Source organism: Platichthys flesus, chromosome 18, assembly GCF_949316205.1.
Source record: "Platichthys flesus chromosome 18, fPlaFle2.1, whole genome shotgun sequence".
Lineage (NCBI taxonomy): Eukaryota > Metazoa > Chordata > Actinopteri > Pleuronectiformes > Pleuronectidae > Platichthys > Platichthys flesus.
This window is the reverse complement of record NC_084962.1, coordinates 16,585,049-16,608,422: the sequence shown is the minus strand read 5'-3', so window position 1 is coordinate 16,608,422 and position 23,374 is coordinate 16,585,049. Positions and strand designations below refer to the sequence as shown.

General features: G+C 41.7%; 1 protein-coding gene across 1 annotated transcript; it reads right to left on the bottom strand.

Annotated features, from left to right (window-relative positions):
* Positions 1-4,609: 4,609 nt before the first annotated feature.
* LOC133973703 (cartilage intermediate layer protein 2-like) lies at positions 4,610-13,047 on the bottom strand. The gene is made up of 11 exons (XM_062411719.1): positions 12,710-13,047; positions 8,260-8,338; positions 8,103-8,160; positions 7,962-7,995; positions 7,805-7,846; positions 7,622-7,651; positions 7,364-7,535; positions 6,975-7,093; positions 6,253-6,340; positions 5,990-6,167; positions 4,610-5,424 (listed from the first exon to the last, which is right to left on the bottom strand). The coding sequence occupies exons 3-10, from the start codon at positions 8,112-8,114 to the stop codon at positions 6,098-6,100; spliced, it is 567 nt and encodes a 188-aa protein (XP_062267703.1). The 5' UTR covers positions 8,115-8,160; positions 8,260-8,338; positions 12,710-13,047; the 3' UTR covers positions 4,610-5,424; positions 5,990-6,097.
* Between the last annotated feature and the right edge of the window lie 10,327 nt (positions 13,048-23,374).

Sequence of the window (23,374 nt, the reverse complement as noted above, 5' to 3'; positions counted from 1 at the left end):
CAGCAAATTCTCGTTCTGGTCCTTGTGACCAAACTGGTTTCTGTAACGCAACATTCCAGGCTCCAAACACTGTGTAATTAACTGAGACTGAGATGACAACCTGAGTTCATGAGTCAAGCTCATCAACGGCATCGTTCAAAGATTCCTCCTGAAGGAGCACAGAGACTTAATAAGCATGTGCTCCAACTATTCATCAGTTATATGATTCAACACAGTATTCAAACTGTATTATAACTCAAACTACACATTTTTACAGTGTTGTTAATACTTTTTTATTGTAAACGGCCCAGATTGGTCTGTTAACACTTTAATATCTATTCCACGTATATTCTGAATGTCTTTAAAGTGTCGGCTGAACCCAGATAACAACTATATGATGATTAAATGCTCCTTCGTCAGCCACAATGTTCGAACCCAGAACGTTCTTGTTGTGAGCCCACAGTAAAAACCAATGCACCACCGTACCAACCAGTTCAAAAAACATCCTTCCTCTATACTGCTCATCCTTTAAGGGTCATGGGTTTAAACATGACACAAAGTGCAATAAACTTTCTGTCTTGGAATTTGCATGAAGGCCTTCATTCCTACAACATACTCAAAGACAAACGTAAAGTGCTTTAGGTTGAACTGAATGACTCCGTGTCGGTCTTTCTTGAACAGTATTTGGCCTTCATGAGGTTGAATGTTGAGAATGCCGATTAGCAGCTTATGTGGAGCCAAGGAGCACCTGTTCTCCCAGGCTGAAGTCATCAAAACAATCACTGAAGTTTCCAATCAGTTTTTGTATGAACTCAACACGAGAAGAAATATCTCTCTCTCATTTTTACATTTGAAACTGTGGACATGTTTTGCTGATTATGTACTTTTACAATAAGGTCATGTACTTGTATCCTAATTTTTGCTGTGGCTGAAATTTCATTCAAACTTGAACTTCATAAAGTCAGAAATGTTTTGGACTATTTCCCGTCTCATATTCTCCTCGGTGACAAAAAGTCGTCCTTCATCCAGCTCAAGTCTCTGCTGTTGATGTGTCCTTGAAAAAGACCAGTGGCTCAGACATGCCCCCCCCTTAAGAAGCTGAAAAAGGTTAATGTCCCCTCCGCTCACAGTTTTAAATATTCATTAACAAAGATAGAGGAAGCAACTAATGGAAAAGGACCCAAGTTGAGTCTTAGTGAAGTAAAGGTCAACACAGTGGCATCAGCCCTATCTTTTGTTTGTGCTTTTCCCCCCAACAATAAATCAAATTCATTCAACTTACTTTCACTCCACAGTTTCCCCCGTGGTCCTTTAAGTGCTCTGCCCTGCAGAGGCTGCGTCCTGGGGGTCCCCCCCCCCCCCCCCCCCGGTTTGAGAACCACTGAGGAGGACAGAATCCCCGCCGGGCAGAGACAGAGTTGGAAAGTCATGCAGAAGTGAATCTCTCCTCTGGGAATCAAAGGCCTGCAAGGGAGAAAGAATTTACAAAACAATTTTGGGGACATTTCTGCTTCATCACATGAGGCTCAGTTAAGGGACCGGACAGGGGGCGCTGGCACGTCCTACAGCAAGGACTTACATTTGAATCCATAATGTGCTGAGTACAGTGCTTTTCACTTCAACATGGCTGCTCCGCCCTGATATTGCGCATTATGAATCATTTCATTGTAAACATCCCGGAGTAGTGCTCCAAATTCCAGATTTGGTTCAACAGCCCGGAGTGGTTTGTGCGTTGGAAGCTCTGCCGTGGTGCAGAATCCAACTGAAACTAGTCTGGTGGGAGGAGGGAAAAAACAACAAAATGCATTCACTTGCAGCGATATCACAGTCAATGTTTAATAATGTGAACAAGAGAGGAGAAGTAATACATGTAGAAATCCTCCCTCTTCCCCTCAAACAAACTTGTAAGTACACAGGGACACGTGCACATGAACGCTCCCCTCGTGGCACGAGCTGCAGCGCCATGACAGGAGGATGTCTCACTCCGGGTGTGCGCTATTGCATTGTCAGACTCCTGTGACAGATATTAATGTCATGGTGGAACATGATAGATGAAATTTCTTTTCTGATGTTGCTCTCTATCTCCGGCTCCGTCTCCCCGAGCCTGGCACGCCGCAGACAGGCCTTTAATGAGCTCTGGAAGCATCCATTTCCGCTGACAGCCTTTCCTCTGCGGCCTCTTTGCCTAAAAAACGGTCTGACGGGCGCTGACTGCCTGGGAGACGGGGGGGGGGGGTCTGTGACAGAACATCCAGATGTCTTGTACCCGACAAAAGGAAGCGTGTAGTAAATGAGGCCGTCTTTTTGTTTGCTTTAATAATGAAAGATAGACCTGCATTTTTATTTGAACACACTAGTGCAGTGTCTGTTCTAAACCTGCCTGTCTGGAATGGGCTGTTTGCTCGGCCTTGCCTCAAGCTGTTGTACAACAAACGTATTCATTGTTCATGTGCTGGCCGTTGTGTGCAGAGCAATGAACAGTCTATGATTCAGAGTGAAGGTAGACAACTTTGTGCTTATCCTATCTGGTTTATCTGCAATGAATATTATGACAGTCAATGTTTTTTTTATCCAATGAAACAAACTTTGCTTCGTTCCTGTTTATGTGTGGGGCTTCATACAAGTTGCTCATCCTTTAAGGCTCATGGGTTCAAACATGAAACAAACGCATAAACATTCTGTCTTGGAATTTGCATACAGGCCTACATTCCTTTTAACCATCAAAGGTGTAACATACTCAAAGATAAGTGTAAAGTGCTTTAGGTTGAACTGAATGACTCTGTGTCATTCTCAAACAGGAATGTAGATTTAAAAGAAAGTCATTCTTGAACTGTATTTGGCCTTCATGAGGTTAAATGTTGAGAATGCGGATTTGCAGCTTATGTGGAGCCAAGGAGCACCTGTTCTCCCAGGCTGAAGTCATCAAAACAATCACTGAAGTTTCCAATCAGTTTTTGTATGAACTCAACATGAGAAGAAATATCTCTCTCTCATTTTTTCATTTGAAACTATAGACATGTTTAGCTGATAATGCACTTTTATAAGAAGGTCATGTACTTGTATCCTAATTTTTTGTGTGGCTGAAATTTCATTAAAACTTGAACTTCACAAAGTCAGAAATATTTTGGACTATTTCCCGTCTAATATTCTCCTCGGTGACAAAAAGTCATCCTTCATCCAGCTCAAGTCTCTGCTGTTGATGTGTCCTTGAAAAAGACCATTGGCTCAGACATTTGTGCTCATCCTACCTGGTTTATCTGCAATGAAGATTATTATAGTCAATGCTTTGTTCCTGTCTACACCTGGAGCTTCATACAAGTTTGTGAGATTGACTGAACTGGTGTAGGTGTGCAGAATGAGTTGGGCACCTCCGACGTGACAGAGCTCCGATTAAAAAAGAATGATGCCATGATAAAAACGACGCCACCTGTTTATTAATTAGACGCAGACGAAAACATCGGTATGAGCATCATCGTGTTTATCCTCATTCCTGTCTCCTCACTTGCTCTTTCCACCGCCCGAGATAATGACAGTGCAATATGTTTACGACACCATTTCCTCCATTATTCATGTGTGAGAAAACCGTGAAGCCGCCGTGTGACAGACAGCAGTGTTAATCAGTTCCCAATAAGTGTTGTCTGCGCTGATTACCTGTCTGTTAAAGGGAAATGATCACTGATATGAGGAAAGGGAAATTTGTCTGCTACTGAATGAGACCTGCTCTACTTCTAAATATACAAATACAAACATGTTTTCTCAGATAATTATGTCCATCGTGCAGAGAAATATATTTTGTGCATAACTTTTGTTTATTCTAACAAAAATAGATGCTCTCAAAGAAGACGAAAATCGAAAGGTTACATCATACCAGTCATTTTCACATTTTAACGAGACATATAGAGAAAGTGTATTTTGATTCTTACGTTTTTCAAAGTAAAATGACTCACACCGGTGTACTACTCCACTCAACATACAGCCTCCTTATTCTTCCTTTATATGCCAAAGCAGCAGTTTCTCACCTCCTGTCTGTGCTGCTGCAGTTCCACAGTAAAACCAACCTGACCCCTAGTGGTAGAAACAGTCCACAGCTACTGTATTCCACTGGATTTGTTCTCTTTTACCTCAAGGTTCTCAATGGATCCCTGGCAGGAAGTTCTCCTCTCCGTCCTCCTGGTGCTCACAGGTCAGGATTAATTACAGGACAGCCCCCATCCCCCCCACCCCACCCCTGTGGCTGAAGGGGTCCAGTAATTCAGACTAGAGGACCTGCATCTCAGCATCCATCCCCCTAAGGCAGAGGCCTTCAACAGGGGGTCCGTGACCCCCAGGGGGTCCGCAGAGGTACTGCAGGGGGGTCGCAAAATCTTTTTAATTTTGTATAATTTATAATTTTATAAAAAAAAATTTAGAACCAATTTTCCCCCCACAAATTCAAATGTACGGTGGCCCTGAGAGCTCAACGAACAGCAACTTAAGAAAACACATGCAAGTTGACAAAACACATGCAAGTTGACAAAACACAAGCAAAGTATCCAGTTCCAGTAGATGTTTTCTTTCCAGAATATTATGAGTATCAAACAGAAAAAAGATTTATTCAAGGTTTCACATAAAATATGTTTATTGAACTCATACTGCCATGGAAATTGTTACAGTAATTGCCATACATCACGCTTACAGTACCATAAAATGTGTACAGCACTATATACTGTCAAACAATAAGCACATCAAAACTAAAATTTGGTATAGGAGATATGACCTTTTGAAGGTGATCTATGTAGTTGTGCTAAACCATATGGGCTATTTTGCCAATTGCACTTAGAGCTCTGAGAATGAGGTTTTCAGATTTAGATTCACTGACTTTTCCTCATTCCCCCAGCGACCCGGCACCTCCCACCGTCTGTGCCTCGTGCCATCTGTTGACATATACTACGCCTGCACTGCTCACACCGAACCACAGCTCCACGTAAGCCTGTGAGCCCATTAGCGCAGTGCAAACAAGCTGAGCAGCGTGTAACTTAATGAGAAAAGAGATTTCATATTTTTTGGGGATCATTTTATTGAATTGATAGTGATTTGTCTTCAACAGTCGTCATCACACGAGATCAGGAAAAGAAAAAGAAAAAGCACCTAATAGGTATTTTCTACTGAAGATAAAAATTTGGATCCACAACGGAAAAATAATCAATTTAAATGATAAAATTACCACAAGTTTACCTTGACAAAGGCAGATTTCTGTGTGCTTCTCAATCAGGAGAAGCAAATCATATAATCAAAATGAGAAAAGACATAGCAGATCAAAATTGGAAAAGGGTTCCTCTCTCGCCGCGGCACCTCAGTGCTGCCATGGATCACCCGCACGGGCATCCAAACCGCAATTTATAGTTGAGGCATTCGCCATCTATTTGGTCCACCATTCGGCAAACGAATCCCACAGATGGGTTGTAGCTGAAAAAGGAACCAAGGTCATGAAGAATCAGTCAAATATCGAGGAATCAGTTTTTTCTTTCTCGCTTTAAAATAATTTAAAACACAACTTTTTACCTCTGCCAAGAATGACATGATTTCATTGGTTTGTCAGTCTGTCGGTTGGGCAACGTCAAAACTACTGAACTGATTTTATTATTATATTTGATCCCAATACATGTAAATGCAATAAGGTGATAATGTATAAAGGTACAGACACTCAGAGGGCCCTTCTAGTTTTGATTTCATTAACATTTAACCCTAATAGTACAAAATAAATAAGAAAACTAAATAAATAATACACAGCATTCAATTTGTGCGGCCATGTTTCTTGCCCCTCAGACCACACAGGAAGTGGAAGTAGGTGGTTTTCTCCTGGGGCTCATTAAAATGTCATCTAATGTAAATGTGCACTTACAAAGTTTCCCTTCACTGTTTCAGCAGCAGCTCTGTGGCGGTTTATCCTGATGATTATGAAACTTTGTTTGATGGTCATTTATTACCACATAGAGATTATAATCTCTCTTCTCTTATCACAGAAACTTACTGGTAGAAGTTCTCCCGTGTGCTGATGGCCGGGGTCATGGTGTCAGTGGTGACAGCCTCGATGTACGTCGGGCTGTCACAGATCTCTCCTGGGTTTTCTGTCTTCAGGTCACTCAAAAGCTCCCAGTCCCCTGTACCAGAGGGCTGGTCCCGGTCGTACCAGTTGGTCCAGCACACGCCTGGAAGCGACAAAACAAGAGAGGTTACGACTGCACGGCGGGAAACAACTTAACTCTGCACGTGTGGAGCGTGCTCACACAGTACCTCCGCCCAGGGCCGGTCTTTCCTTCAGGCGAAATAGGCGGTAGCCTAGGGCGCCACTCAGAGGGGGGCACCAAAAACTGGGCCCCTTCTATATGTGGTATGGCCAAAAATATTGTATTTAATTACTTTAACAGTAATTTAAGTAGTTTCAGTAGAGAAATCAGTTAATGACAGCAGCACTGAGGTGGAACGTTTGGCACGGGAGCAGTTGCACCCCGTACTGTCAGATGCAGTCTGGATGAGGAAGTGAATGCTCTGTGTCTTTACTGCTGCTGCATTCATCCTGTATTCTACAGGTTAGTAGTGGGTGAGAGTCACCTACGTTAGCTCCTAAAGCTTTGCTTGATCACCACGGGTGTCATTGAAACATATTGATGTTGTTTTGTTTATCTACTTAGACTGGTAAAACTTAGAAACTCTGCTGGGCAGTGAGGGGAGACACTCGCGCACTAGGATGGCAGGGCTACATTCGCCTGTATAGGTGTTTATTTTACCTGCACGTCGTCTTGCAGGCGTCGCGATAGTATATTGTTTACTTTACAGCGTGTAGTTCAGCTCCGACACACACAGACTCTGTAATTCATGTATTGTTATTGTGCCTTATAAAGACCATTAATAAGCTAATGTTCAATAGGTCTATATTGTAAATGTTTATATTTCTTCATGAGTGATAATGTATATTAAGATGTTTGGAGGAAAGAGACGCCAGGAGTGAAGCTTGCCTGGATGGCCAGATGTGCAGAACGGGGGATGGCAGCTGAAGCGAATGTGATAATCGTTGCACATCTTTGTGATCTTCTGGTCCTTGTTCCTGCAGACGAATCCTGAGGCTGTGTCGCTTCTGACAAAACAAACAAAGAGAGATAATTACTGAGGACAATAAACTGGATAGAAATCAACTTTTTAAAAACGTTTTTTTTTTTAAAGTTGCAGTGTAATACAACAAATGAATTTAATAAAAGTTCCACATTGTTCCATATCTATATTGACATATAGAGTCAATATCAGAAGTCATTAACTTATCAATACATGTTTCCAGTTCAATAGGCTCATCAAGACAAAACACAAACGGTGACTAGCGTATCGAAAAGGCTAATTGCATAATACTTACTTGAAAATCACATCCCCGGCTGCATCCGCACTGAGACCAGTCAGAGTTTTGGCCTCGATTTGGATTGGTTTGAGGCAGATCTTTCCTGGGTTCTCAATACGAAGTAAGGAGAACACTTCCCAGTCTCCAGTTCCAGAGGGGTCATCTCTGTCAAACCAGTCCGTCCAGCATTCTGGAACAAGATATTTAATTTTAGAAGTTGAGTCATTTGTACAAGTTATTCTGAAATGTCCAAAAAGAGATTCTGAAGGTTCTCACGGATGTGGGTTGCATAGTCGCAGGGAAATTCTGGATTGAGGTAAAAACAAAGAAATGTGTGTGTCAGACTGTTCCATGCAAAGTGAACCACAGAATCGTTTAGTTTGTACTTTATATGCTTATAAATTCGGTTTACTGCATTCAACAACACCTGATCAGACGTGAGACAAAGACTGTGCTTACTGGGCTCCAGTTGTTTGGCCTCCAGTGTCCGCTGGTTGCTCTCTGGTCAAGATAATCAGAACAATGTTGTGTATTTGTGATTGTGCCCATACATTGTAATACCATCAATATATTGTACAAATGATCGCGGTCTTTGCAGGTGAAGAGATAAACTTACCCAAAACCAATCCTGCAACAATCGCCACACACAACTACATGAGGGAAACCATGTATTTAGAAAGGTTGCACTTATATTTTCTATATGCACAAACTGTGCATATAGGAAACTTAATAGACATAATACAGAGTTATACATTACCAATTTGATCATGATTGCAGACGATAGTGGAGCTTGAGACTGGCGATTCCTAGCGGAGCTGTTGGTAGTTATAAAAATAAAGAAGAGAATAAAATGACAATTTTGTGCATTATCAAAATTAATTATTTTACTTCTTTTTTTTATTAATGCCACTTACCGTAGTTGTTTCTGTTGTTCTCACCCACAGAACCTCTCAGAAGAACAAGGACCGTGTCTGGACTGAAAATATCTCCCACCTTAAATACAGTGTACAACACAACAGGGAAGACAATGAAGACAATTCATTTTCTCTGAAAGGAGCTGAAAGGCTCAATAGGACGCAGGGAATGTGTAAGTCGTTTACACTCATGAGGGATTCAAGTCATCGACCAGATTTAACCCAGAAAACCACCTGAGCCGTGAGGAGAGGTGGGGGTGTGGTCATCTAATGTTTATTTACTTAAAAATAAAGAAGAAAACAACTGCTGCCCTTCTGACATCACACGTCGACGTATAAATAGATGTCACATGACGAGCGTTCACCTTTGCAGAATGCCTGGTGGCGGCTGAACGTACACAGCTGCATGAAATGCCAAAATCCAGATGTAAATTTAGCTTCCTCTTGGGATCTGTCATGATATCTGTGCAATTAAAAAAATAAAGGATGTTTCGAATGCGAGAGGCTGAAAGGAGTCAGTTCACTGCACCTGGACTCCGAGTCAACACCCTGTGAGAAGCTGTGTGTTTGTGTGACGATTTATCTCGTAAGAACAAAATGCTCTGATGCCCGATCATATGAGAATGCGGATTCGCGACTTATGTGGATCCAAGGAGGACCTGTTCTTACATTTGCTATGATATATTATTTGTTATTGCTATTGCAACTCAGTACTATGTTGGGAATGAACTTTTGCTCAAATATGGAAGTTATGAAAATTATGGTATGGCAAAAAAATAAGTAGGCTACCAATTTTCATACCTTTTTTTTTTATAAATAATTTTAATAGCTATAGTAACTTTGGAGAATGTCCTGAGTATTTTGAATAAGGGAAGGTGTTTATTATTTATTCCATTTCATATACAGTAATTTGAAGTAAGAATATTTTACAATCTTACAATTCATGCCCTTTAGTTATTTATCTTCTATTCCTCATTTCACTATTTTCTCTATTCTACTGCTTGGATAGATTAAAGTTCATTCGTCTTTCTTCCTCATTCAGAAAGTCCATTCAGTCCATGTAGGATGAGTGAATAAATGCCTGAAGAGTATAGTAATTCCATCAGTAATGCCCCCAGTAATCAAAATTCACTAAACCACTTGGCTCTTTACGGGATAAGTTCACATTGTACTGTTTGAAGTGACTGCATAAGTTGCACTGAACAATGAAAGTAAGTATTCCTTCTATTACTTCTACTGCTGAACCAACCGTAAAAGGGTGAAAGACTAAATGTAACAGGTATTATGAGATGCTATACATTCTTTGCCAAAACCAAACAACGGAAAAACTTGTTTGCCCTGTTGCTAATCCAATTGTCAGTCGTAGAGAGGGAGCATACACAGATCTTATCAGCCTTGCACGTCAGTTTCGAACAATTGGTGCTGCTCCCCACCCAAATTTAGAACTTCCAGATGAAGAATCCATACATCAGAATGGTGTTGTAAGCTTTACCAGCCAACAACACTTGACAATGCAAACAATTTTTTATTCTGAAGGATTGACTCCTGCCACAAGAAGATCCTGCCAAACTGGTGCACCTGTAAATCGTAAAATATGTATCTTCTGTGGTGATGAAACAAATAGAGCAGACCACTCTTTCCAGAAGGTAGAGCTATCCCATCAGATACACGACATGGCAGTCGCACTGGGGGAAGATCGAATTGTGGCACTCCTTTCAGAGGGAGATCTTGTCATTATTGAGGCCAAGTATCATCGCAATTGCTACACAGGGTTCAAACGTCATTACAATGCAATTTGTAAACGAGATACAACTAGTGAAGACTTTGAAGTCACAGCCGAAAATTAGTTGCTCCAATTCATACAGGAAGAAATTGCTGGAGGTCGCAACATCTTTGCATTACAAGATCTGACCGATATGATGCCGGAGCGATTGGAACAAGGTACCTGTGATGGTTCATTTCCAAAAGACTGCAAAGAATCATCAGTTCCACAACATATGAAGTATTTCTTCCGTCATCTCCTTTCAGGACCCAAATCATCACCCAAACAGGAAAATTCTCGGGAGATACTCTCTGTGAGTCAGATGACCATGCTAAATATGACTTGTCTTTCCTCAAACTTGTATTATGAGCATCCGCTAGCAGTGTTCCTGGCCTTCGAACTGCATTCGCAAACAAGAAGCAAGAAGTTGGTCGAACTCTTTCACAAATATAATCTGATCGTGTCATATAAGAAGGTCCTCAGCATTAAAGCTAGCTTTGCTATAAGGCTATAGGAGCTCAAACATGAAAAATATTTTTTCATACAAATTTGCATCAGTGCATGTTCACAGTTGCAGCCCTGGATTACCTGGATCATAATCCCACATCACGTACTGCCACCTCATCCTTCCATGGAACTGGGATTTCACTTTTTCAGTTTCCTACAACACAGAAGCCTGGTCTGGACCAAGAATGTCTACGCATAAACTCACATACAGAAGCAGGTAGCAGTGGACCAATCCTGTCTCACTCGTATACACATGGGTTATATCGGTCATTGGATAAAGATATCAGTTGCTACTCCTGATCCTGAATCAATACATACTTATTATGTTCAGATCAGATAATCTGATCAAGAATTATAACAGCTACCATATTTTATTAAGGCTGGTGGTAGGTTTGGAGCCAACAACCCCCCTAGAGGGCAATTTTTTGACCGGCATGTCCGGCCCTCGGACCAAAATTGTTCTATAGACCCTTACAAACAACTTAGAAGTGAAAACGAAAAAACGGTCTGACGGACGCCGACTGCCTGGGAGACGGGGGGGGGGGGGGGGGGGGGGGGGGGAGACTGTGACAGAAAATAGGAAGCGTGTAGTAAATGAGGCCGTCTTTTTGTTTGATTTAATAATGACAGATAGACCTGCATTTTGATTTGAACACACTAGTGCAGTGTCTGTTCTAAACCTGCCTGTCTGGAATGGGCTGTTTGCTCGGCCTTGCCAATACTCCGCAGCAGAAATATTACTATTATTGAGTCTTCCTCCAGCTGTTGTACAACAAACTTATTCATTGTTCATGTGCTGGCCGTTGTGTGCAGAGCAATGAACAGTCTATGATTCAGAGTGAAGGTAGACAACTTTGTTCTCATCCTACCTGGTTTATCTGAATATTGAATATTGAATATTGAATATTATTATAGTCAAATGTTTTTTTTATCCAACGAAACTAAATTTGCTTCGTTCCTGTTTACATGTGGGGCTTCATACAAGTTGCTCATTCGTTAAGGGTCATGGGGTCATACATGAAACAAAGTGCAATAAAAATTCTGTCTTGGAATTTGCATATGGACCTACATTCCTTTTAACCATCAAAGATGTAACATACTCAAAGACAAACGTAAAGTGCTTTAGGTTGAACTGAATGACTCGGTGTCATTCTCAAACAGGAATGTTAATTTAAATTAAAGTCATTCTTGAACGGTATTTGGCCTTTATGATTAAAACGACGCCACCTGTTCATTAATTAGACACAGACGAAAACATCGGTATAAGCATCATCGTGTTTATCCTCATTTCTGTCTCCTCACTTGCTCTTTCCACCACCCGTGATAATGACAGTGCAATATGTTTATGACACCATTTCCTCCATTATTCATGTGTGAGAAAACCGTGAAGCCGCCGTGTGACAGACAGCAGTGTTAATCAGTTCTTAATAAGTGTTGTCTGCGCTGATTACCTGTCTGTTAAAGGGAAATGATCACTGATAAGAGGAAAGGGAAATTTGTCTGCTACTGAATGAGACCTGCTCTACTTCTAAATATACAAATACAAACATGTTTACTCAGATAATTATGTCCATCGTGCAGAGAAATATATTTTGTGCATAACTTTTGCTTATTCTAACAAAAATAGATGCTCTCAAAGAATAAGAAAATCAGAAGGTTATATCATACTATTCATTTTCTCATTTTAACGAGACATAAAGAGAAAGAGTTGTTGAATTCTTAGGTTTTTCAAAGAAAAATCACTCACACCGGTGTAGTACTGCACTCAATATACAGCCTCCTTATTCTTCCTGTATAGACTGAAGCAGCAGTTTCTCACCTCCTGTCTGTGCTGCTGCAGTTCTACAGTAAAAACAACCTGACCCCTAGTGGTAGAAACAGTCAACAGCCACCTCAAGGTTCTGTTTTGATCCCTGGCAGGAAGTTCTCCTCTCCGTCCTCCGTCCTCCGTCCTCCTGGTGCTCATAGGTCAGGATTAATTACAGGACAGCCCCCACCCTCTCCACCCCACCCCTGTGGCTGAAGGTATCCAGTTATTCAGACTAGGGGACCTGGGGATCAAACCATTGACCCTCTGGTTAGTGGACGGCCCTCTCTACCTTCCAGAGCACAAGCCTCACATGTACCTACAAGCATTAGGCCACAGTCTAAGTCTTTTGTGTTTGGAGTTTGCATGTTTACCTGATGGATGTGGTGCTCTCTGCTCCCACGGTTCAAAGACGTGGTGGAAGGATGACCTGGAATCAATAACCTGAAATCCATAATCTGTCAATGATGCAGACACAGTGAAAAGTATTACAGATGCCTGGAATTTAAATAGATGATGGTTTTGCATCAGGTTTAAGATGCAAATATATATGAAATGTAGAGACAGGGATCAAATTATTATATAAATATATCTCAGGGGGCCCAACAGGTTTATTCTTATCACATCATTTCTTAGATCACAAAAAAATGTCATAGCTTTTTTTTGCTTATGGAAGTGTCTGAAAATTTGTGAAAGTGTTAGGGTTAATTCAATTCAAATAACAACAGTAAAAAGGAGTTCACGTCAAAAATATTAATTCCTGAAATGCTGGAAATGTAGATGAGTCATACACAACACAAGAGGGCGCTGGAGTTCCACTGGGGATCTTGCTATTTCTCAAGACGCTCCATGAAGCTGGACATAAACAAAGGAGTGTCTGAACAGGTAAATTATTATGGAGATTCTGAATTTATACACAGCGTGAGATTTTAATTATATATTTTCCAAAGTACCATGGGATTTCGTTTTAGTGTAGTCACAATTTAGAAGAACCGAGCATTAGGAATTCCACAGCCACCCTGAGGACGGCCCAGTGCTCGGCGGAGGTCACCAAAGCGTGCTACTATTTCCTTTCTGCAGGATATTAACACCTGCATATCTGTCCATCACAGACCTCACACCTGAGCAAGTGAAATCATCCACTTCCTGCGAGCGTCCTCTCCCTCACCTCCCCGCTTTATTGTTCATCTCTGATGTGTGACGGCGTGCATCCGAGAGTGTCCCTGTGCTGACGCATGATTGGTAGAAGCACCCCACTCCACCCTGCGGTGCCGTCTCCTCCAGGAAGTGGGCATTTCTGCCCAGTTCCTGTCTTCCTCAGTGACCCCGCAGTCAAACATGTGCATATTTGCAGACAGTGGAGCGACAGGAGAGGCACTTTAGATTCAGATGGAGGCCGAGCTTAATGGTTGCATTGGAGGGACAGTGATATCTGTTGATTTGTGTTTGATCGTGGCAGGAAGACATGGAGGGAGTGGAGATTATGACTAAGAGAATAAGAGCATGGCAGGACTGGCAGGGGTTGCCTGAGGAACCGAAGGGTGAGGAGACTGCAACCCAAGTCACACAGCTCTGTTTTTTTTTCCATGTTCAAGGAATCGTGTGGAGAGCCTGGCTGAGCTGCACAGTAATTAGATGCATTAATGGTGTTGGTTAATAATCTAGAAACCCAATCACAGCCCATAATTTGAGCATCAAATCTCTTTGTTTCTGTGGACCACTTCTTTCCCATTGCCCCAGAACCAAAGGTGGGTCCATCCCCTTGTTCCCTCACCCGAGGAGTGAGAGAGAAAGAAATGGGGCCCGGGTGCAGGAGGGTAAATATTTGTTTTGTGGTCTCAGTGTTCAGCTCCGGCCCTCTGTGTGCCTCTTAAGAAAACTTTCTCCCGCACGGGAGCAACCAAAGCAAACACTCCCACATCACGCCGTCTGGCTCACCGTGGACCCTCGCGTGTTTGTTTGTTCAGACGACAGCCATGACAGACGGAGGAACCCTGAGACAGAAGAAAACTGATGAAGGAGAGAGGCAGAGAGCGAGATTTGGAGAGAAATAGGCGGAGGAGGAGGAGGAGGTCGAGCTGAGACAGAGGAGCGATGGAGGACTACATCACAGATGGTGCGCTTGTCCTATTCCCAAAAGCTTTGGTCTCCACAGACATGGGTCAAACAGTATTTAAGAATAATTCTCAGCATATGCTAAAATAAGCTCGATGTGAGCAAAAGATGAAATGCACCACAAAGAACATCGATATCAACAGGAAAGAGAAAAAGTTCGGGACTCTTCCCTTTTGCAATATTTTTTAGGGTCCTTGTTTGGGGGCAATCGCATGATTGATGCTCATTGCTGGTATTTGTTATAAAACTGAAGAATTGTCTGCAGCAAATTCGGGAGACTGATTTTTAGGTTTCGTACTTTATTCTTTTGATTTGGATGCAAATGATTTTGGATTAAAACTAGTGTTTTAAGGCAACTATCAATCTGTTTGTCTCAGAGTGTTTCGTGTGAGTGTATGTGTGTGCGTGTGTGTGAGTGTGAGGGTGAGTGTGTGGGAGTGTGTGTCTGCCCTCCCCCCCCCCCCATCTCTCCTCGGCTCAGGCCCATTTTGTTGTGTGTGTGGGGAGCAGGGGAGTTTGAAGGAGCAGATCAGAGGACGCTGTAGAGGCTCACTGAGCACTGGGGTGAGATTAGCTCCCTCACAGAGGAATCAAGCTGACCTGGGAGGCATGCCATCAGAAGGACAGATGGATGAGAACTATTGACCCGCTGACCTGCATCAGATTCTCACTAACTCATGCTAATTCGCATGCAAATGGGTACAAATACCCAGCTCTGACTTTTTTGTCTCCTTCACCATGTCGATTCTGTTCCCCTGCTTCTCTCCTTTTAAACCACTTTCGCTCATATTCCACAAAACACACTCTGCATTTGTAAGTACACACCCACGCAGTGCCACATAAACACACACACACACAAACTCTCACACACACACACACACACACACAGCAACATACAAACACATTCTCCCTTGTGGCGTGCCCTCATGGTGGTCGGTTGCACTTCTAAAGGCTTAATCTGTCGGTCCCACCTCCCTGGTTAAGAGAACAAAGGCCCCTCTCCCCTGACACAAAGGGAGCTCACACACCCCTACACACACGTCCGATTCCAGCCCCAGACGGACCACCCATCCTTGAAGACCACTGCCTCACACAGAGCGCGGCTGTGTATCAATGACCGAGAGTGTCAAGGAACTCTACTTATCTCGTTCAAGGCATTAAAGTCTCTTCTACCAGTTCTTTCCCAGAGTGGGCAGTTCACACACTCTTTGGGGGCATTTTGTTTGTGTGGTGGAAAAGGCGATCAAGGGACAGCATGTCGAGGAGTCCCCGGCAGGCTTTGATCCGAAGGTCTGCCGGGAGACGCGGTCTCTTCGGTGGAGAGATTAGAGCGTCTCACCGCCAAACACAATTATTACCATTCTGGAGAAGAAAAGGATGGAATAGTCAGTTCTTTAAAGAGCAACAACTCACGACAAGCACTTTAAAAGGTCAATGGAAGCTGTCGTGGAAGATGTTAGTCATGCTTCAAATGATGAAGTTTGCATCGGGCTGCCGATAACAGACTTGTCGCTTTCTGTGTTGATTCAGTTTCCCCTGTGGTATTTCTTGTGCGGGCTGATGTCACAGGGAACATCCTTACTTTAGTCTAACTAGCCTCTATGATGTAGATATAGATATATATAATTAGGAAACAGTTAATTTAGTCTAAGCGCTTATAAAGAAGTTTTTAATATTCTGTAACTGAAAATAGCAAAGTAGGGCAAACAATTGTGTGGGTTCGCCCTGTTTTTCTGTCCCTCAACATTGTCGTAAATAATTGTTGTCGTAAAATGAAATTGAATCTTTCGTTATTTTTCACTTCTTGCACAGATAAGAAGATTGATGTAACATGTACAATACTTCTTCTATAGCTATTTTCGAATATACTGTGTTTGATGTAGAGTGTGAAGGATTCAGTGACATCTTCAGGTGTCGCACATGTCAACATAGCCTAATGGACTTATATAAGGTTACTTGCTAGCCGTTGATTTGACTATGTCCACTACACAAAACTCTGTCATTCTGATATTTGTTTGCACTTTTTGTGCAGATTAAAAAAGATGAGTGTGAGTTATAGAGATGTTGATGTTGGTAGCATGCGTTGATTTCGGATAGTGCTAACTAGCATTTCCCAGTCTTTGCACAAGGCTAAAGCCAACCAGGTGCTAGCTGTAGCCACGTGTGGGTTGTATTAATCCTCTCATTACTGCTTTAGCATGAAAGCAAATAAGTCCATCACACGTTGAATCAATGTCACCTTGCTTTCTGGGCCACATTATAAAAATGCAAGTTTGGGAACCAGCTATATTTTGTATTGCAGCACTGTAGCTACATCAGCTTGGACATTTAAACAAATGTCAATACACTCAACTTCTAGATGTGAATGTTTAACTTCATGTTGATTATTTTCTCCTTAATAAACACAAAAATATTCTTTACACATCAATTATATGTTTTCAACACATTTACATTAATATGTCCCTCAGCATCTAAGGGAAAGAAATAACTGCCTGACTTGGACCACAGGTGCACTTTAGCTTTAAGGCTCAATCCTGAATCCAGTTATTTCTAGAAGTCTGTGTGTGTCTTAATGATTGAACCAACCTTCCTCCCAGGCTGGATATTCCCCCATGGATCACACCAGTGTGTGCCATCAGCCTTACTGCTCCATTGGCTGAGTAACTGCATTTGTTTGAGCTGAGCTTTCTTCTCGTTTACTCACAGCCTCCGCCGCGTTGCCAGCCAGATCTCCATAATCCGCAAACAATTATCATATTTGCCTCAGTGGACGACTCAGGTTTTTGTTTACTGATTCAAAATTAACAATTTACACAGCTGGCTTTGTAGCGAACACCTTTCTCTGCTGGCAGTCGTCCATCTGGAAGCAGAACGATGGGGGTTGATGTTTGTGGTGATAAAAAATAAAGCAGACACACACAAATAAGTCTTTGACAAACTGGGGAAATATTGTGATTTTTTTTTGTTTAAATAAGGTTTGAGGTTTCATGGAAATGATGGTAAACACACGGATTGAGCTTTGATATGTACAAGGTTATTACAACCATGTGGTGGATTGAATAAAAAAAACTGACTTTGTAATTGAGGTGTTTTTTTCTCCATTTCACAGTTTACTTTAAGACATAATAAATGTATACTGAACATATTTTAAATGCAACAGCATCAAGTTGTGAATATCCAGCTATTCAGTCGGTCAACTTTAAAACGACTTTAAATCCAATCGTGTTACTACAGAAAGGAGCCCTAGGTATATACAAACCAATAAAGCAAATTAATATGATAACACAACTTATCTTATTATAAAATCTCACGTTATGAAATTATAAAATAATGCACTTAGAGTAAATTCAAAGTCATTCCCAAATTGTGTTGAAAGATTTTTTCCCATTGAAGAGAGTAAATATGATTTATGGATGTTTTAGGTACAAAAAGTAACAAAGGGGATTAAAAGAAGATTTTTTTTCAATTGTTGGGGTTGACTGAATAAATAGAGCCTCTACTCTTACTGGAACAGAGCTCTGAATATTTCTGAATTAACAAATAAGAATAAATCCTGTTGGTTGCTTTTCAACATATGTCCATGTGGTTATTTAAATTCACTGGGACTCCTAATTCTGTAAAAATCTCCACCACCTACAGGCCAAAACAAACTGTTAATGTATTTACCAATGTTGTTTGTCCAACTGTGAGCGGCACAGGGAGGATTTGGATTTCTGGATGTTATTGGGCAACAAGTATGAGATTGCCAGCTACGCCGATTGTGCCAAGTCATAAATCTGGCATCCAGCCCCCCTGCATCAGGCAGCAGATCTGTTGCTCATGCTTTGAGATTATGTAAAAACATGCACTCACTCTGGTCTGCTGGGCTGAAGTCAGGGAGAGGAGGAAGGAGACGTGTGGAGAGCAGGCGAGGAAAAGCAAGACGGAGAGGAGGAATTAGTGAGAACAGAGAAAATTAGAGGACAAGAAAATGAGACAGCATGAACAACACTCTGCAATAAGCAATTATTATTGAAACTATTGACCCATTCCACTCTCTCACCTCTCTATCTTCCTTATGCAAATGGAAAAACACTCACTTTTTACACATGAACACTCAGGCTTCCTTTCGTGTTGCGGCGAGGCTAAGCTCCGGAGAGTCACACCGAGGTCGGCCTGGTAATTGCAACAGAGAACTCATTCACCCTGAAGTGTTCATGACTGGTCATTTTAAATGACCACTAGCGTCTGTGATTCACAAACATTCCCTCCATCCTCTAATCCTGAGCTTTCCACAGGTGTCTGCTTGTTGATCAGGTCGACGGCACCGCTGCTCTCGACTTCATCTCCACGCTGTGCCGTGTGTTTCAGAGAGAAACGTACACAGCAGTATGAGAACCTCTGTTATTCTTTATTTGCGGTGATATTTACGGAGATGTGCACATCAACCTGGTGTTGATAAATAGAGAAGAGTGATAAGGCTTGGCGCCCCCCCCCCCCCCCCCCCCGCTGTCTTCTAAACTTATTTTCTGCCTCCCCTGCTCGCTTTCATTTCTGTTAAATATGAAGCTATAGTTACTTAGCTTAGCATCGACCAAAAACACATTCCCTTTGAAAAACTATCACTTCGGTTTTTGAACAGAATTTAGACTTGAAATGTTAATTTGTCAGTTTTAGAGGTTGTTGTAGGTTAATATCTAACAGACCGATAGACGAGGAGAGTGGTCGCAATCTCCTCGTCTAAATCTATGTGAGAAAGGGAAAAGAGAAAAAGGTTGTTAAACGATACTGGAATTTGCTTTAAAAAAGAAAAATCAAGGGCCTTACGACAGATCACCTGGTAGAGAGGGTGCACACACGTACACCACATGTACAGAGATTTGTTTCAGTCTTCCAATGACGGTAGAAATACCCGACAGACGAAGGCAGGAAGCGACGTATTAACTCCACTGTGGTGACATGGGATTTTCTTTACACAGACGCCAGTGAAGGCTCGTATCACCACCAACTCTCGTGAACATCTTCTTCGATGTCTTTCTACATGTATGACACCACTGTTTCAAGATATGTTGTCTTCTTGTTTATTTCATCTTGTGTCTGTCGCAGTTCAGTGCAGGTCTGGAAGCAGCATATGAATCCCTCTGCAGAGAGAGCATCCAAAATGGTGCATGGGAGATCATTGGCTTTAGGAGCACAGCCTTCAGAGTGGAGCTGTTTCCTGACCAGCATCCGCATGGCCCAACAACAGAGACGGCAGGAGTCCTCTGCACAGGGAAGGAGCCAATTCTACTAAATGAACCCTGAAGGGAAGCTTCTAGGATGCGTTTGTGACCACATTTTGCTACAGATAAGAAAATATGGTGGTTTGACTCACGGGCCATAATGGGTTCTAAAATTTGACAGAGGGGCAATTTCCTCAAAAATAAAGCAAAACTACAAAGTGCTATAAGTAAGTGCCACTAAATTTTTAGTTTAAAAAAAATTAAAAGTTATTTTTTTTTTAAATATATATATTTGGACAAGATTAAAAAGGTTTTACTTTGTCCATGTCTGTTCTTGCATCATAAGTTGTTTTTTTGATGGATCTGAAATCTTGTTATCTGACTCCTGGCAAGATCACAAACTTACAGTATTCCCCAAGATGACAACATGTGCATTAGAAGAATCATGTTTGGTTTAACACGGCAGGAAAAGATTTGCAGTTCTGTGGATAAATAACGGTTTTAAATAGGCTGCGGAAGATTCATGCTGTTTCCCATGACTTCCATCCCACACACTGATTCTTGGCTGAGGCCGCAGCCTGAGAGATTGGAAGATTGATTATGGAGTCCGGTGTGGGTGTCTCGTGTAAATACATGCTCTGCTTCATCGTCAGCGGCCATTCCTCAACCCAAACCAATGAGTCGGTCTTTCCAGGAGCGCAGTCTGTTATTATTCTGGTGCAATTGTCGGGTTTTCACGTCTTTCCTTGTTGCTGTGCAGGATGAAACGAGGTGACACTGACATCTCTGTGACCCTTGAAAATCTGAAACTGAGGACCACACAACTCCAGTTCCCTCTACAAACTGACTGCTGTGTGTGCGTGTAGCGTTGATTATCTAAAAGCTCATATGATGTAGTGTGATAGTTAGAAACAGTGATGCTGCTGTGATAGACTCTTAACATGCTGAACCTCGAGGAAAGATCCGAAGCAAAAAATGAAATGCTAAGGGAATTGATAAAAACATTAATTCAATTAAATGGGATTTTTCTGAAATTTCCCTTTGGTTAAAATTATAAACACTCGTATTAAATCAGGTTTTATTAGATGAAAGTCATAAGTTTTAGGGATAAAGAGGAAGCCAGTAGGTTTCTGAAGAAACCCTCTGGATCTGCCTTAATAAGCAGGAGACATACTAAACGTCTTAAAACCATATTAAGAAGATTATTTAAAATGTTCTCATAAACATTCGGTACTTCCTCCCTGCAGTGTTGATGTCAGGTATGCATTAACCTTGAGGGACGTTTGTGACACTCGATCTGCAGGACAGTTTGTTCTTTATGAGCTGGAACAAAGCCGTTTCACAGGTAATGACTTGGTCCGACTCGTAAATTGCTCAGCAGGGTCTTAAAATACAAGACATCAATGATTTGTTTGCAACCAATAGTAACTATCAAGATGAGACAATGATTTTTTGTAACGTTTACACAACCCAGTGCTAACAAACCTGAAAGGAATTGTTTCCTGACAGCTCGTTGCAAATGTAACACTGCAATACTGCAGACGACACGTGATTAAAGATGTACGACTTCAATATATGTGATCTTCTCTAAAACAGTATATTTTGAAAGTCTATGTAGTATGTTTAATACAAATATATATAGCATATCATTTCAAGCAATAATTCATTTTAGTGCCTGATTTTTAGGAGGTTGAGTGGGATTTTCACGTTAGCCTTCCGAGCTAATGCAGCTGCCTGTAGCTTTCGTAGAAGTCTTCACCCAGCAACTTGAGATAAAGAAATGATTATATCCCAGCTCAGAAAAACCACCTCACAAACAAATTCCTGACCCTATGAACCTCAGTCGACTGAAGGGGCCCCCACGACTCATGATTCAAATCCCTGACTTTCTCCGAGCAGCGCTGATGGACAGACTAACATCTTCAAACAATTATCCGTTAGTTGTTGTTGGTTTTCCATCGGTTCAACATGTTCTCTGCAAAGTGAGTGCAAACTCTGGAACAAGATAACACAGTTAAACTGAATGAAAAATTGTCTTTGATGTGCATCTAGCTGCTCATTGGACGTGTGACTGACGTAGAAATAATCAAAGGTTTAGAGTGAGGATAAAGTGAGAGAATTTGGGTCCTTTTATCCATTTGCGCTCACACAAGTAATGCCTGTTCAAATGTTTACCTGAAGCGACGTTAGGTTGGTGAATATTTAGTTTGACATTAGTATATCAGTCACAGTCTGATGAATGTCCTTCTATATGTGGGTTTTATCCCCATAGAAGGTTTTGAGTAACAACCAGAGATCTTCTCGCCTTTGTTTAAAGCCATAAATTGAATAAGCGGTGCTACTTCAGCAGTCAGAATAGTGCTGATACCACAGTCAAACAAAGTGTAGGTGTGACTAGAGGGCAGTCTTTGCCTTTGTCAGGCGCTTGTAAGCTGGACTGTGTGTGTTCCAGTGATTTATTCAGCTCCCCTGCTGAATGCCATGTAGTGGCTGGACACCCCGCTGGCCGCAATGACAGGCTCCATAGCAATCTGCCAGACACACAGCAGGACAAGACAAGCTCCCAGCTTCTGGTCTGTGTCTGGAGCTGCATATCCATCCCATTTCCTTTCCCTCCAACATCATCACTCTCTCTCTCTCTCTCCCTCCAACTCATTCTCCTGCTTTGATTCTGCATCTGCACCTTTTTTTCCCAGTTCGTGGTCACAGTGATGCGATGATTGCACTTTTTAAAAGGAGATAAATCACATGTGCTTCGTGCTACTTTTAGCTCCAACCTCTAAATGATGACTAATTTATTTTCTGCTGTTTAACCGGTGTTTTTTACCGATTGAAACAAGGCAGGACTGACAGCTCTGTGTTTTTCATTCTGCACCATGAGGCAAGATGAGCGAAATCTGTTGTTATTTTAATGACAATATAGTGATCAATATGATATATATATATATATCTATATATATATAGATATATATATATATGTATAAGTATATATTGAGGACATCTTCTCTGATTAAAGCATAATTTGGCTGGATAATGAGGCTAAATTAAAATATATAAAAAACGGAAATCTCACTGAAACCAACAGGCCTCCATTTGAAGGTCTTTCTCGTTTTCACCAAGCCACACGACAACATCCCCCCCCCTCCCCCCAGGCAATCAATTTCATAAACAGTCTGTCCACTGACACATTCATCCTTTTCCACTGCATGAGTTCCACCATGGAAAACATAACGCCGGCGCTTTGGCTCTGCCCCGGCACATTTCCCTTTCCCATTCTCTCCACTCCGCCGACCATCACTCTCCGACGACAGATCAATCCCCGCGACCATATGTGGTGATGTCATTTTCCTTGAGAGTGAGAAGGATTGGCCTGTTGTGTCCATCTGCTCCGGTTCTCGGAGCATTCCAGCACTTTAGCATTTGCATGGCTGTCAGGCCGACAATGAACACTAATCTCTCTCCCCGACGAAGAGAGAAATGAAGCTGGTGTGAAATAACAAATGTAGAGAAGGTAGATCTCTATCTGCTCCAAATGAGGACGTGAAGTAAACGTCTTGATCTCACACTCTTGTTTGGCTTATTTAACAAATTTGAACACCTCGAAAAACACTAAAAAAAAATATTTATTGCCGTCCAACAAATCAACCATTATCATCTGCAAAGAAAGAAACATTTTCTATAGATGCTAATGTCAAGTGCCGACGTGGACGCATGTTTTTTGCA

Excerpts from the sequence above, each read along its gene's own strand:
- LOC133973703 (XM_062411719.1), bottom strand. Across the intron at positions 7,536-7,621 it reads CGACTATGCAACCCACATCC|AATGCTGGACGGACTGGTTT; the intron begins GTGAGAACCTTC and ends ATCTTGTTCCAG. Across the intron at positions 6,341-6,974 it reads CTGCACATCTGGCCATCCAG|AAGGGGCCCAGTTTTTGGTG; the intron begins GCAAGCTTCACT and ends TACCACATATAG.